General features: G+C 45.1%; 1 protein-coding gene across 1 annotated transcript in view; it reads right to left on the reverse strand.

Moving 5' to 3' along the window:
* Positions 1-11,381: 11,381 nt before the first annotated feature.
* ecpas (Ecm29 proteasome adaptor and scaffold) overlaps positions 11,382-15,711 on the reverse strand; it is a 115,900-nt gene continuing 111,570 nt past the window's right edge. Inside the window, exon 49 of the mRNA XM_072517326.1 lies at positions 11,382-14,561. Within this exon, the coding sequence (XP_072373427.1) occupies positions 14,422-14,561 (140 nt within the window). The 3' untranslated portion in view covers positions 11,382-14,421. The remainder of the gene's footprint in view (positions 14,562-15,711) is intronic.

The following is a 15,711-nucleotide window of genomic DNA, read 5'->3' on the forward strand; positions in this document are numbered from 1 at the left end:
AAGATGTGCAAGTTAGGTGGATTGACCGTGCTAAATTACCCCTTAGTGCTCAAAAGGTTAGGTGGGGTTATTGGGTTATGGGGATAGGGTGAGTTGTGGGCCCGGGTAGGGGGCTCTTTCAGAGGGTCGGTGCAGGCCCGATGGGCCGAATGGCCTCCTACTGGACTGTAGGGGTTCTATGATTCCACCCCACCCTCCCCATTTTGAATATTTTTTTATTTCTTGTGTCGAGAAATGTTACAAGAAAATTACAACAAAACATTTTTTTAAAATTAATACCCCGATGATGTTTCTGCAGGGTTACACACAGCGGTGCCCTGGGGATTATTCTTCCATTCCAACCATCAGAGAAAGCTTGTAAAGTTGTTGCAGTGTTTTTTTTCACTGATTATTGCTCAGTTTCTAGTCAAGAAATTGTCTGTTGGTTTACAGCCCAGGTCTGATAGGACGTGTAGGCCAATGTACTATTCGAAGATGACGAGAATCACATGATGACAGGAATTCTGTCTTTCCATATTAATAAATCGCAGTGGAGATGGATAAGGGTCTGATCGGTTAGCTCGAGAAGAGATTAGGAGGGGTAGCCAGAGCCTTGGTTGAGAAGCCAAAATTCAGACACCCAGGAGCTGGGCTTCAGATATCCTCACAGTCGGAGGGTGTGTGAAGGGATCAGCCCCACACCCTGAGGATCAGGCCTGAGAGGGACCCAGAGGGGAGGCCAGCAATGGCCCAAAGTGTACAGGCATCGCTGGTCACTTGAGGAAATGTTGGACAGCGTGTGCTGCGGGAGGCTCCGCGGCAGCATGGCAGCACAGTGGTTAGCACAATTGCTTCACAGCTCCAGGGTCCCAGGTTCAATTCCGGCTTGGGTCACTGTCTGTGCGGAGTCTGCACATCCTCCCCGTGTCTGTGTGGGTTTCCTCCGGGTGCTCCGGTTTCCTCCCACAGTCCAAAGATGTGCAGGTTAGGTGGATTGGCCATGATAAATTGCCCTTAGTGTCCAAAATTGCCCTTAGTGTTGGCTGGGGTTACTGGGTTATAGGTGGAGGTGTTGACCTTGGGTAGGGTGCTCTTTCCAAGAGCCGGTGCAGACTCGATGGGCCGAATGGCCTCCCTCTGCACTGTAAATTCTATGAAAGAAAAACAAAACAAGGGGGCTGTGAAGTACCTGTGCCATGTCCTTGCGGAATTGACACCTCGTGGAGGAGGAGGATGCCTGCTCCCGTTGGCCATCAAGGTCATCGCACCCCTTAACCTCTTTGCCACTGGTTAATTCTAGGGCTCGAGCAGGCATTTGTGCGGCATTTCCCAACCTACAGTCCACACGTGCATCCATGAAGTCACAGATGCCCCCTTGCCTGGGCAGCTGGCTTTATAAACTATGACCTGGACCAAGCCCATCAAGAGTGGCTCAGGTAAATATTGGTCCTTTAGAGGATGAGAAGGGAGATTTAATAATGGGGGATGAGGAAATGGCTGAGGAACTGAGCAGGTTTTTTGGGTCGGTCTTCACAGTGGAAGACACAAATAACATGCCAGTGACTGATGGAAATGAGGCTGTGACAGGTGAGGACCTTGAGATGATTGTTATCACTAAGGAGGTAGTGATGGGCAAGCTAATGGGGCTAAAGGTAGACAAGTCTCCTGGCCCTGATGGAATGCATCCCAGAGTGCTAAAAGAGATGGCTAGGGAAATTGCAAATGCACTCGTGATAATTTACCAAAATTCACTAGACTCTGGCGTGGTCCTGGCGGATTGGAAATTAGCAAACGTGACACCACTGTTTAAAAAAGGAGGTTTAAAAAAGGAGGGAGGCAGAAAGTGGGTAATTATAGGCCAGTGTGCTTAACTTCAGTAGTAGGGAAGATGCTGGAATCTATCATCAAGGAAGCATCAAGCGAGGCATCTGGATGGAAATTGTCCCATTGGGCAGACACAGCATGGGTTCATAAAGGGCAGGTCGTGTCTAACTAATTTAGTGGAATTTTTTGAGGACATTATCAGTGCGGTAGATAACGGGGAGCCAATAGATGTGGTATATCTGGATTTCCAGAAAGCCTTTGACAAGGTGCCACACAAAAGGTTGCTGCATAAGATAAGTGGTGTCCCTCAGGGATCAGTGTTGGGCCCACAACTGTTCACAATTTACATAGATGATTTGGAGTTGGGGACCAAGGACAATGTGTCCAAGTTTGCAGACAACAGTAAGATGAGTGGTAAAGCAGAAAGTGCAGAGGATACTGGAAGTCTGCAGAGGGATTTGGATAGGTTAAGTGAATGGGCTAGGGTCTGGCAGATGGAATACAATGTTGACAAATGTGAGGTTATCCATTTTGGTAGGAATAACAGCAAAAGGGATTATTATTTAAATGATAAAATATTAAAACATGCTGCTGTGCAGAGAGACCTGGGTGTGCTAGTGCATGAGTCGCAAAATGTTGGTTTACAGGTGCAACAGGTGATTAAGAAGGCAAATGGAATTTTGTCCTTCATTGCTAGAGGGATGGAGTTTAAGACTAGGGAGGTTATGCTGCAATTGTATAGGGTGTTAGTGAGGCCACACCTGGAGTATTGTGTTCAGTTTTGGTCTCCTTACTTGAGAAAGGATGTACTGGCACTGGAGGGTGTGCAGAGGAGATTCACTTGGTTAATCCCAGAGCTGAAGGGGTTGGATTACGAGGGGAGGTTGAGCAGACTGGGACTGTACTCGTTGGAATTTAGAAGGATGAGGGGGGATCTTATAGAAACATATAAAATTATGAAGGGAATAGATAGGATAGATGCGGGCAGGTTGTTTCCACTGGCGGGTGAAAGCAGAACTATGGGGCATAGCCTCAAAATAAGGGGAAGTAGATTTAGGACTGAGTTTAGGAGGAACCTCTTCACCCAAAGGGTTGTGAATTTATGGAATTCCTTGCCCAGTGAAGCAGTAGAGGCTCCTTCATTAAATGTTTTTAAGATAAAGGTAAATAGTTTTTTGAAGAATAAAGGGATTAAGGGTTATGGTGTTCGGGCCGGAAAGTGGAGCTGAGTCCACAAAAGATCAGCCAGGATCTCATTGAATGGCGGAGCAGGCTCGAGGGGTCAGATGGCCGACTCCTGCTCCTAGTTCTTATGTTCTTAAGATGCCCGGGTTGCAGGATTCTCCACCATCGCCGGGATGCCCCAGGTCCAGGGGGTAATTGATGGGACACATGTCGCCTTGCGCACACTGGGGCAACAGGGAGTGCTCTTCATCAACAGGAAGGGGAGGGCAGCACAGTGGGGCAGTGGTTAGCACTGCTGCCTCACGGCGCCGAGGACCCGGGTTCGATCCCGGCCCCGGGTCACTGTCCGTGTGGAGCTTGCACATTCTCCCCATATCTGCGTGGGTTTCGCCCCCACAACCCAAAGATGTGCAGGGTAGGTGGATTGGCCACGCTAAATTGCTCCTTAATCGGAAAAAATGAATTGGGTACTCTAAATTTATTTTAAAAAAACAACAGGAAGTGGTTCCACTCCCTGAATGTTCAACTCGTGTGTAACCACCACATCTTGTTGATGCTCGTGTGTGCACGCTTCCCAGGGAGTGTGCACGACAGCTACATCCTGGGGCAGTCGGAGATCCCTGGTGTCTTTGAGGACCACCTCAGGGTTAACGGGTTTGCTCTTGGGGATAAGAACATAGAACATTACAGCGCAGTACAGGCCCTTCGGCCCTCGATGTTGCGCCGACCTGTGAAACCACTCTAAAGCCCATTTACACTTCCCTTATCGTCCATATGTCTATCCAATGACCATTTGAATACCCTTAGTGTTGGCGAGTCCACTACTGTTGCAGGCAGGGCATTCCACACCCTTACTACTCTCTGAGTAAAGAACCTACCTCTGACATCTGTCCTATATCTATCTCCCCTCAATTTAAAGCTATGTCCCCTCATGCTAAACATCACCATACGAGGAAAAAGGTTCTCACTGTCCACCCTATCCAATCCTCTGATCATCTTGTATGCCTCAATTAAGTCACCTCTTAACCTTCTTCTCTCCAACGAAAACAGCCTCAAGTCCCTCAGCCTTCCCTCATAAGCTCTTCCCTCCATACCAGGCAACATTCTGGTAAATCTCCTCTGCACCCTTTCCAATGCTTCCACATCCTGAGGTACCCGCCTAGCTAATGATGCCAGTGCAGAGGCTGGTGACCGATGCGGAGACCCGATATAATGAGGCCCACGTTGTCACCCACACTATCATTGAGCGGTGCAAAGGACGCCTCAGCATACGGTTCCGATACCTGGATCGCTCTGAGGGTGCCCTGCAGTGCACCCCCCTGAGGGTCACCCGCTGTGTGGTGGTCTGCTGTGCCCTCCACAACCTCGCTGCGTGCCGACCGAGGAAGGACCCCCTCCTCGCCCGCTTCTCATAGGGCGAGGCTTTGTCCGTCATCTCAGTTTTAAATCTACCGCCTCTCATCCTATATCTGTGACCTCTCGTTCTAGATTGCCACACAAGGGGGAACATTTGGTCTATGTTTACTTGATCAATTCCTTTTATTTACCTCGATCAGATCCCCTCTCATCCTTCTAAACTCCAGCGAGTATAAGCCCAAACTGTTTAATCTCTCCTCGTACGTCAACCCCTTCATCCCCGGAATCAATCTGGTGACCCTCCTCTGAACTGCCTCCAATGCCAACACATCCTTCCCCAAATAAGGGGATCAAAACTGGACACAATACTCCGCACAATAACTCGCGGTGAGGTTAGTCTCCTCAATCTATGCCATAGTCTGACTCCTGTCTGCTGACAGCGCATGCACCAATCAGCTGCATGTGGTCTGCCTCAGGGGTTCCTGAGGAACAGTCCAAAGATGTGCAGGTTAGGTGGATTGGCCATGATAAATTGCCCTTAGTGTCCAAAATTGCCCTTAGTGTTGGGTGGGGTTACTGGGTTATGGGGATAGGGTGGCGGTGTTGACCTTGGGTAGGGTGCTCTTTCCAAGAGCCAGTGCAGACTCGATGGGCCGAATGGCCTCCTTCTGCACTGTAAATTCTATGATGATAAACACTGTGCCCAGGGGCAGGGGCTGGGCTGAGGGAGAGCAGAGGGCAACGGGGGGGGGCCCTGCCCGCTGTGCGGAACAACATGAGAGGCTTTCACATGTAACATGTTTTAATTGTGAACATTCAAAACCCCAACAATCTCTAGCTAACGATGGTGACCCCCCCCTCCCCTACCCCCCCCCCCACCCCCCCCCATCCCCCAGTGCCCACTCATAGAATTTACAGTGCAAAAGGAGGCCATTTGGCCCATTGAGTCTGCACCGGCCCTGGGAAAGAGCACCCTACCCAAGCCCACGCCTCCACCCTATCCCCGTAACCCAGTAACCCCACCTAACCTTTTGAAAACTAAGGGGCAATTCAGCACGGCCAATCCACCTAACCTGCACATCTTTGGATTGTGGGAGGAAACCGGAGCACCCGGAGGAAACCCTCGCAGACACAGGGGAGAACGTGCAAACTCCACACAGTGACCCAGTAATCCTTAACCTTCTGAATCCTCCATTTTCTGCTGCTACGTCTAGGTGTGCCCCAGGGTGCCCATCAGAGGGGGAGGCAGCCTGCTGCTTTACGCACCCTGTGGTTTTTGATGCCCCTGGTGGGTATCCTCTAGGGGCCCTGGCCTACTTTGCCGGTGACTCGCTCCTCCCACTCTGCCCTCAATCTCACCCTTTCCTGCACCTCTTATCTCCTGTTTCCCCTTTCACTTCCTCAACAAAATATCTGACGGGCCTCAGTCAGAACCCTGATGGGCCACCCACGCAGGTCACCCACCACTGACCAACCACCCACCATTCAATTAAATCATTGGTTGATTTACTCCCTTGGTTTTATGACCCTTACTCCCCTTGTCCTGACAAAAATCTATCTATTTTAATTTTGAAATGTTTCATCGACCCCCCCCCCCCCCCCCCCCCCCCCCCAGCCCAGTCGCACTATGAAGGGGGTGAGAGACTCCAGGTTTCTGTCACCCTTTAAGTGAAGAAGTGCTTCCTGACATCACCCTAGCTCTAATACACGGTCGATTAACTCACAATTAGCAGAGGCTTCAGATGTGAAATTAAATTGGCTTGTCTCCGATAGGGAATGGAAATGTCAATGACGGAGGTGACGGGATAGGCTGAGAGTCAGATTACATTCCTTCCAGGTCTTTTGTTCCTTAGTTCAATGGAGTTTGTTCCACACGCAATTGAATAAACCGTCAACGTGATGAGAGAAAGACAGGAAATTTCCGGCCGGATTCTCTGGTCCCCCAGCCGCAGGTTTCTCGGCGGCGCGGTGCTCGCTGGTGATGGGACTCTCTGTTCCCGCCGCTTGTCACAGCTCTCAACAGTGGCAAAGGGACCAAATCAGTTTTAGGATGCTGCGGAAAGGTCGATTTGTTCCAGGAGTGATTATATAAGAAATAGGGTGTGGTTATTTTATAAACAAACTTTATTAAAACAAAACAATATTTAAACTTCAGCTCTAATGCTAACAGTTTACATATAGTTCCTTAACCTTAACACACTAGTTCCCATTAAACATCATTTTAAATAAACATGCAGATCTTGTTCCACTTACACAGAAAGGCAAAGGCAATACTCACATTTAGGAAGCAATTTTTCTTCCGTTAGGGAAAATTGTTCTGAACCCTTTTTCAAAGCCTGCCTCGGTGGCAACTTTCATGACCTCTCTTGGTCAATTTCAAAAGCCTTCTACTTATACCTGTTGAACACAATATTCTTTCCCTCTGTTCTCTCTCTAAGCTCCGCCCAGCCCCTCTAACAAAGGTTCTCTGCTGGGATTTCCAGCCTTGAAGCCATCATAGTTATCTTGGCTGTTTGTTAACCAACTCCCGTTTACACAAAAGAACAGGGCCATGCTATTGATATGCAACTAACCTTGCATTGATGGAGAAAGAGGCCATCAGACTCTGTAATAGTTGGTGAGGCAAGAGTGTCCCAAAGAACAATGGATCTGGGGGCATTCTGTGTATTCCCACTGACGTGTTTAAGTCTGACAGGGACAATGTAACTCGGTCAGGCATGGGTGTGTACCTCGGACTCCTGCTAGCTGTATTTTCCCTTGGTCAGTTTAACCCAAAGTTGCCTGTTACATCCTCAATATCATTTCTGGACCCAATTTCCGAATATCTCCCGTGCCTAACAGCCAGCCAACGCTGCCACGAATCCTGCGGGTGGGTGTGCGCGGTCAGTGAGAAGAGAATCCCAACTGCGGAGAATTCCGGCTGTCATATTTTAAAAAATAGATTTAGAGTACCCAATTATTCTTTTCCAATTAAGGGGCAATTTAGCATGGCCAATCCACCTAGCCTGCACATTTTTGGGTTGTGGGGGTAAAACCTGGCTGTTCTATTTAAATATTTTACTAAGGAGCTTGCAGAGCTGTGTAACACATTAGCTTGATGATGCCATCAACGGATTACTTTTTGGCAGTGTTTACGATGGTTGTGTGTGTGAGTCAGTAACACCCCCTTAGCCACATTTATCTGCTTAAGGAGGGCTGAATTTAAAAGCAGATAATTTAGACGACACAATCAATCACCCTGTCTTGCCCAACACATTTACTTTCCGAGATAAAGTTCTTATTCTGAATAATATCGGTTGCCATATTTTGTCTATTGCTTTGGAAAATCACACTAATCGTGAACAGTAAGTGACAACTATACAGAGGATGATGAGTTGGAGTTAATGGGATGAGAATTCTATTCTTGCGTTCCATGACACTTGTTAAGCCTAAAATGCTGACGATATTTGGTGGTGGGGGCGGGGGCAGTCCAACAGAAATGAAAGGAACAATTTTCTGATTATCACTCTTGCTTGGGGCCCCTGCCTCCCAGCTGTGAAAATTACGACTGTTCAAATTATGAAGGCGTTAAATCAGGGTGGGAGATTCTAATAAAGAATTCAGGAGAAACCTCTTTGCCAGGAAGTTGCCACATGCTCGAGACAAAAAGCAACAATGCATTTATGGCAAAGTTGGATAAACTTGAAGGAGTCGCATTGACAGGGTTGGATAAAAGGAGGCCCATGTGCAGCTGTCAAAGGCCAGATGGGTTGTAATGCAGTCTCAACCATTAGTTGGGCCTTTAGGCTTCAACAGATTCAACCAATAAAATTCTCAACTTCAGTTCTTTGTTTGAATGCCAATAATGGACGGTTCAAAGATAAATGCTTACAAATGCTCAGGACAACCTGGATTTGGACGAAATCCTTTTCCTAACAAAATGCAAAAAGCACACTGGGGTTAACGAGTGTACATAGGTGTTTTAGGGAAGGTGACTGATGTAGGCACCATCAGAAACTGAACTCATCACATTGATCACCAATAAAATTGTGGGTTCAAGGCCCACTTCAGCACAAAATGTAGGCGGGAGACATCAGTAATGAGGGTGTGCTGCACTGTCAAAGAACAAAGAAAAGTACAGCACAGGAACAGGCCCATCGGCCCTCCAAGCCCGTGCCGACCATGCTGCCCGACTAATCTACAATCTTCTACACTTCCTGGGTCCGTATCCCTCTATTCCCATCCTATTCATGTATTTGTCAAGATGCCCCTTAAATGTCACTATCGTCCCTGCTTCCACCACCTCCTCCGGCAGCGAGTTCCAGGCAACCATTACCCTCTGTGTAAAGAGGGTGTCGGAGGTGAAGTTTTTCGGACAAGATGTTTGACCAAAGCTTTTTTGAATTGAACATTAAAAAATGTGACATAATTGGGAGAGCAGGGTGGTGCAGTGGTTAGCATTGCTGCCTCACGGCGCTGAGGTCCCAGGTTCAATCCCGACTCTGGCTCACTGGCCGTGTGGAGTTTGCACATTCTCCCCGTGTTTGCATGGGTTTTGCCCCAAGCCAAAGATGTGCAGGATAGGTGGATTGGCCACGCTACGTTGCCCCTTAACTGGAAAAATGAATTGGGTATTCTAAATTTTTTTTAGTGACATCATTTTGAAGAGAAGGGCTGTAATATTTGTCCCTCAACCAACATCATTAAAAATAGGTATTGTCAGGTCATCATCACGTTGCTGATTGCGGGATCTTACTTGCGCTAATTGGCTGCTGTGTTTTCTACAAAAGTGACTACACTTCAGCAGTACTCAGCTGTCGAGAACTTTGGGACAAGCTAAGGTTGTGAAATTCACTATCTAAATGAGAGCTCCTTCTTTCTCCAACTCCAGATTTGGACTCGTGTTTAATCACTTGCATATAATGAATGCAAAACAGTAAATTATTTTCTTGTTATAACTATGCTTTTTTCTCGGTTATGTTAACTTTGGGCTATGTATTTTCGAATTGGTCCATCATTTCCTTAAATCATTATTAAATGTATTTTTCTTTGTTCAAATGCAAGAATAGATATGCCCACCAGTGATAGCTTGTGTTGTTGATTAACTGGCAAAGAAAAGGTAGATAAAATGTACCATCAACAGAATTAGTACTTGCAGAGATAAGGAACTGAATGGAATAAGGGAAGGTGGGATAGGTTGATGGAAAAAGTGATACTCTCTGATTTGCATCATCCACTGTGCCAACAGGTGAAGTATAATTAAGATTTAGATCATAGTTTAACAATTAATGTTTCATCTGCAAAAACACACCTACCTTAGAAGTAAGTCTTATCTTGATGATTCCCTTGTCCTACAGGTGTTTACCCGATTTAAACCTACCATTGAATTGACACTTTCATCAGTGTGCCACAGATCACCATGTGCTCTGTAAAAAAGGCTTGCGTTGTCGCTGGTTCTTTTGTAATACGTCCAAGATTTTGCAGCATTTTTGCAATAGTCAGCTTCCTGTTTTCTTCGTGAGACTGCCAATGAGTGCTGGAGTAGGATTCGTTTTGTACTCTGGACCCATGCTCGTGAGTAAGTGGATTGACACAGCCAAACTCATTTCAGATAAGAACCTTGCATTCAGCTGGGCGAGATACATACACTCACCAGTAATCTGACCTAGATTTAAATGCAAGTTTAACAGATCCCTTTTGTAGACAAAAGCAAATGATTAATCTTTTTAAAAAATAAATTTAGAGTGCCCAATTAATTTTTTTCCAATTAAGGGGCAGTTTTGCGTGGCCAATCCACCTACCCTGCACATCTTTAGGATATGGGGATGAAACGTACGCACCGGGAGAATGTGCAAACTCCACACGGACAGTGACCTAGGGCTGGGATCGAACTAGGGTCCTTGGCGCCATGAGGCAGCAGTGCTAACCACTGTGTCACCCATCAAATGATTAATCAACAGCATTTTTACAGGCTTGACATTAGAAGGGATGTGGACAAGTAGGCTTTTAGGAGACATATGCTGTTACAGCGCCAGGTCTACAGCTTTAAGCAAATCTATATAATTATACTCAGTAGTATTTTCTAAGATTTGGATGTTGTGTGGATAAAGTTAAATGCAGCATTTTCAGCTTCTATATATATTTTAAAGTAAAATACTTTCCAGAAAATAGCCTATGAAGGTCACAGAACTGGAACTTTACCTCTGCTTCACTCCACAGATGCTGCCTGACTTGCTGTTTCGAGCAATTTCCATTATTTCAGATTTTCAGCCTGCGTAGTATCTGTGTGTGTGTTGTAATATAGTCTACCCTTTTGTCAGTTGTATAATTTTTAGAATAGCATATATGGTGCCTCTATCCTTCAACGGCTGTCACTATTTCACTGAAGACAGCCCTGGAACTTAGAAGGCAATATTACATTTTGCGTAAAGACAAACACTGTGAAGTGAGTTGCAAAGAATATTGGACTTGAAACGTTAACTGTTCCTCTTTCTCCACCTGTTGAGTTTTGTCTTTATTTCATTACATTTTTCACACTTGCTCTGATTTCTCAAATAAATCTGTCTCAGCCGGTTCCTTCGGTCAGTCTTTTGTGACACCAGGAACCGAACGCACGTTCCAACACAGCACTGCTCTTTGGTTTAGCACAGTGGGCTAAACAGTTGGCTTGTAATGCAGAACAAGGCCAACAGCGTCGGTTCAATTCCCGTACTGGTCTCCCCGAACAGACGGCAGAATGCGGCGACTAGGGGCTTTTCACAGTAACTTAATTTGAAGCAACTTGTGACAATAAGCGATTATTATTATTATTATTCGTATTTTATTCTGGTCTATTGTCAATGCCTGCAGGTTGCAGACCTCCAAACAGTCTTCTGGAGAACGTGCGAGGCGGCATTGCAGCCACGAAGAATTCTAACCCTGGGCACGATCTTCACTGTCTTGTGGCTCACCAGCTCCTTTGCTGCTGTTACCGACACATTTAGGCTTTGCGCAGTTTCACAGTGTTTTTCCTTTTTTTTTATTGGGGAAGGGGGAGACAGAGTCAAACACATCCCATCTAAAGTGAGCGGTCTGCACACGATGATTGGCATAACATGGCCGCAATTTGAGTTTTTATTTTAACTCCAGTTAAATTAGCATGTGTCTAGTCAGTGACAGCATAATCATTTACAGAATAACAAACAGTTAACCATCATGGCAACTGAAGGTTCAAACAGCAGAAAGTATGTAGCACAACAGCACAAGAGCATTTATTGATTGTGGCAATGTTAAAGTGCCTGTATTCACTTTCCCTCGCCCCTTAAGCAACACCTCACGAAAAAAAAAACAAGCATAATTTTGTTATGCACATCATACAAGCACACTTCAAATGGACATTCCTTCAAGGGCCCACAAGCATTCTCAAACAATCCTTAATCCCACCCTGTTCCAAATCATGTTTACTGACGCAATGTACATCTAATGTATACAAACCCCTCTTATAGGCCAGAATGTTCATTACAACTGTGCCCAATTAAGCATTCACTGCAGTGGCGAGATTGTATGGCCAAATGAGATCGTCACGGGAATCGCAATTCTGACCAACACTTTTAGCTTTGCACTGAATTTTATACTGGCGCTGGAGGATGGAGTTGCTAACTCTGACCTGAGTAATATAACCTGCGCCACAGGAACACAGCTCAATTCAAAATTAATTTTTAATATTGCAAGCCTGCAGCTGTTAACGAGGGTTTTTTCTTTTGAGAACTAAAGTCTTTTTGTTTTCTGTGCTGGCCAATTCAAGTCCCAGTTCCTCTTTTTGCACAAAACAATTATGTCAAAAACATGTGTTGACAGTCAGAACAAAAGCAGATTTAATTTTTAATACAAAGCTTTCACCAGCGAATGGTTGAAGCAGCAAGTAAATGCCCACACGGGGCAAGGTAACAGTGTTCAAAGTTAGTAAAATAGTGCAATTGTTCTTTGTAGAAAACCCGAGGAAGGCCACATTCTCTCTGACTGTGGCTGGCATGTTCATACCAACATGAGACGCACACATACACACTCACACACGTACTGTTTTCACATTAAGTCTAGTTCAAAACAATCAAGAATTCTAACACGCAGAGCATTGTAAGTGACATTTCAGTCAGTAAATAAATTGCCATGTACTGTACCATACAACATAAAGGACGACCCAGTATCAATCACAAGTCTATACTTTCATTCAGTTACAGCAATAACCATACTTCAAACGAGGACCAGCTTTTAGCCATTGGATTTTTAATGTTTTAAGCTCCCCACTGTGGAGTTCCCTCACCATCACATATTATCTCTGACTTGTGAGGCACGATTCAAGGAGGCTGGACAATTTTTGTCTCCGCTACGTGATACCCCACACCAAAAACTCTTCAGCAGAACCTAACTAAAATCAACGGGGGACTGGAGGATCTGAGTAACCGATGGGCATGGATGCCAAACCCCTTGAGCTCCGAGGCAGTTTGGGAGTGCTCTACCTTTTGGCAAAACACAAACACATTGGAAAATTTAGAGAAAGGCAACGTCCAACCGTTAATTTTTCATAATTCCCTTAATTCCTGTAAAAGTGTGTGTGATCCAAAGAAGCATTCAATACATCTTATAGTTTAAATAAAATTCACTGATGGGAATGATTACGCGACATTTTCTTCTGATCTACATTAGCACATTTAAACAGGACTTTTGCCCCAGGAAAGGGGAGCATCGTCATTCTTAATTACTCAGTTCTGATGGGGCACTACTCAGTCAGGAGGGGGCACTAGTTGTATAGAATATCAGGTGGGGTCCTGCCAGGCTGTTTTACATACTTTTGAGCTTTTTCGTTTGAATTCAGTCCTATGTAATTATAGTTTGAAAGACTTTATAAGTTACAGCATTTTAAGTTTTTGTTTGGCAAGCAATTAAAAACATTTGAAGGAAGCAGCTATAAGAATCCTTATTAGAAGTATCAATATCTAAATAATAAAATAAACAAACTCCAATTGGATTTAACTGATCCAAATAATTGGCAAATTTGTGACACACTTGGGAGTAAAGGCCGAGCTTTCAGGATATATGCCTTTGCTACAATTACAAGCACTGCAAAAAGCTTCACACATTGTGTCCCTGACTCAACCTATGGCGAACACAGAATCACTCCAAGGTGACGCCACTTCCAGTTTGTAAGTAAATGGCGGAGGCGGACAGATTCAACATGGCAGTAATGACTGTAAAATCAAAAACATGGCATTCCTTCATATCTTCCTGGTGCTCAAATTGTGCAGAAACAAAACTCAATAAAACGCTGCCGAATGAAATGCAGGCATGAAATAGGTAATGCTAAACCTTTACTCAGCTGAACAGGGATAGAATACTGGCAAGCGGCAACAAATGCCACAATCACCACTAAGAGTTAATGTCTGAATTGCATTTCGGAGTGCATGTAATGTACACACATCTGAGGAGAAATATACAACTTTTAACCCATTTAACAGGCTAGAAACGCCAATTCAGTGGCTGTTTACAATGACATATAAAATGGATGCACGGTGCAGCTTTGGACAGCAGTGTGCTAGATGGTTTAGAATTTAACATAATTTACATGTCTTTATGTTGTAACTTATCAGCCTAACAATTAACTTTACGAGACCTGGGGCCAAACAAACCCAGCTATTTTCAACAGAAATTTTTTTTTTTCTGGTACAGTTGGGAGAAAATTGTCTCCCTCATTCTGAACCGCTGCTTGACAAATCGCCAAAACTAAATGCCCCACGACGGCAACCCCTCATCAGCTGCTGCATTTCTGTGCTTCACTGGGAGACGGCAAGATGCGGAGGCCGTAATTTTGCATCATACGCAGGTACGAGGACCTGCAAAACGTGACCTAACTGAACGCGCGCACAAAGCCCACATCCGAAAAAGGAATTCGCCAGACTCCCGCCCCCTCTGAGCAATGGCTACCACACTCTAAACAGGCCAACAGACCTGACAACATATGAAGCAACATTTTAGATTTGATATATGCAGAGAGGAGAGCCAGATTTTGGGTTGTCAAGTCTTCAGCTGAAATTATTCCGTTGCAGAACATGGGTCATAGCAGGATTATGGGAGATTTGCAAGGTGCTTCTTAAGGTCCAATGCCTTGTCTTTCAGTTCCGGCCTTTTGTCCGATTCCAGGCTGGATAGGGATGTAAGAATTACGACCCGCTGCTCAGATGTCAAAGTCGCCCACTGATTTGTCTCTGAAAAAATAAACAGGTTTTAAACATGCAAACTGTAACAGAGTATGTAATTGCCGATTAGAGTAAAGCTAGGGGGTGTTGGTGTCAGCCTAGGTTCAGTGCGTCTGAATCACAGGGTCCTGACCTCAAGACCCACTCCAAGGCTTGAGCACAAAAATGAAGACAGACACTCCAGTGCAGTACCACGAGAGTGCTGCATTGTTGGAGGTGGCGTCTTTTGGATGATAAATTAAACCAAGGACTCTGTCTGTTTGAGCGGATGTAAAAGAACTGTTGTACTATTTCAAAGTACCGCAATGGAGTTATCCCGGGTGACCTGGCCAACATTCATTGCTCAACATTACAAAAAACAGATTATCAGGTCATTATCACATGGCTAACATTTGTGGGATCTTGCTGTGTGCAAATTGGCTGCTGCCTTTCCCACGGCAGTGAATACACTTTAAAAAACACCTAATTAGCAGAAAAGCACTGGGAGACATCTGATGGTCGTGAAAATTATATATAAATACAACTCTTTCTCTCAATGCTGAATGGATGAAGTCCCCACATGAACTTAAATAGTAAGTATTCTTGGCTTTATTTTCCCAGGGGGAAGAGACAGAACACTAAAAAACTGGGCAGAGAAAAGAGAGGAGGGGTGTTCAGCCAGGTTTCAGTGGGCAGAGATGAGAATTGCATCTGGAGCTACAAGGTTAAGTTCCGACAATGCAATGGGAGCAGTTGCGAGCTTGTTAGCACTGAATCTGGTAACTGTTAATTTGGGATCTCACAAACTGGTATCCCTGATCCCACACACACTGAAGAATTCCTTCTGGTAATACACAGTCCCATTTTGCGATGGGACAAGATAAATTGACTTTGGAAAATAATGTCCTGTATTGTCTGCCAAATGTGAATCACCCGTTAAAATGTCATGGTTGTGCAAGGCCAGATTACTGAATGCTCGTTACCGTGCTTGAATATTTAACATGGATCAAAGCCGTATGGTCATTTCCAGGCTGCTACATGACCATGCAAGCTTGCGAATGTATGTGTGCTCCATTGGGTACATTTGCAGCATTGGTGGGGATGGTAGCGTAGGGGAAACGTTCCATTCCAATTCTCTTCCTGCACCAAATGGTGCACCAAGGTAGACTTCTGCCTGTTT

The sequence above is a fragment of the Scyliorhinus torazame genome, chromosome 9 (genome assembly GCF_047496885.1).
Source record: "Scyliorhinus torazame isolate Kashiwa2021f chromosome 9, sScyTor2.1, whole genome shotgun sequence".
In the NCBI taxonomy this organism is placed as follows: Eukaryota; Metazoa; Chordata; class Chondrichthyes; order Carcharhiniformes; family Scyliorhinidae; genus Scyliorhinus; species Scyliorhinus torazame.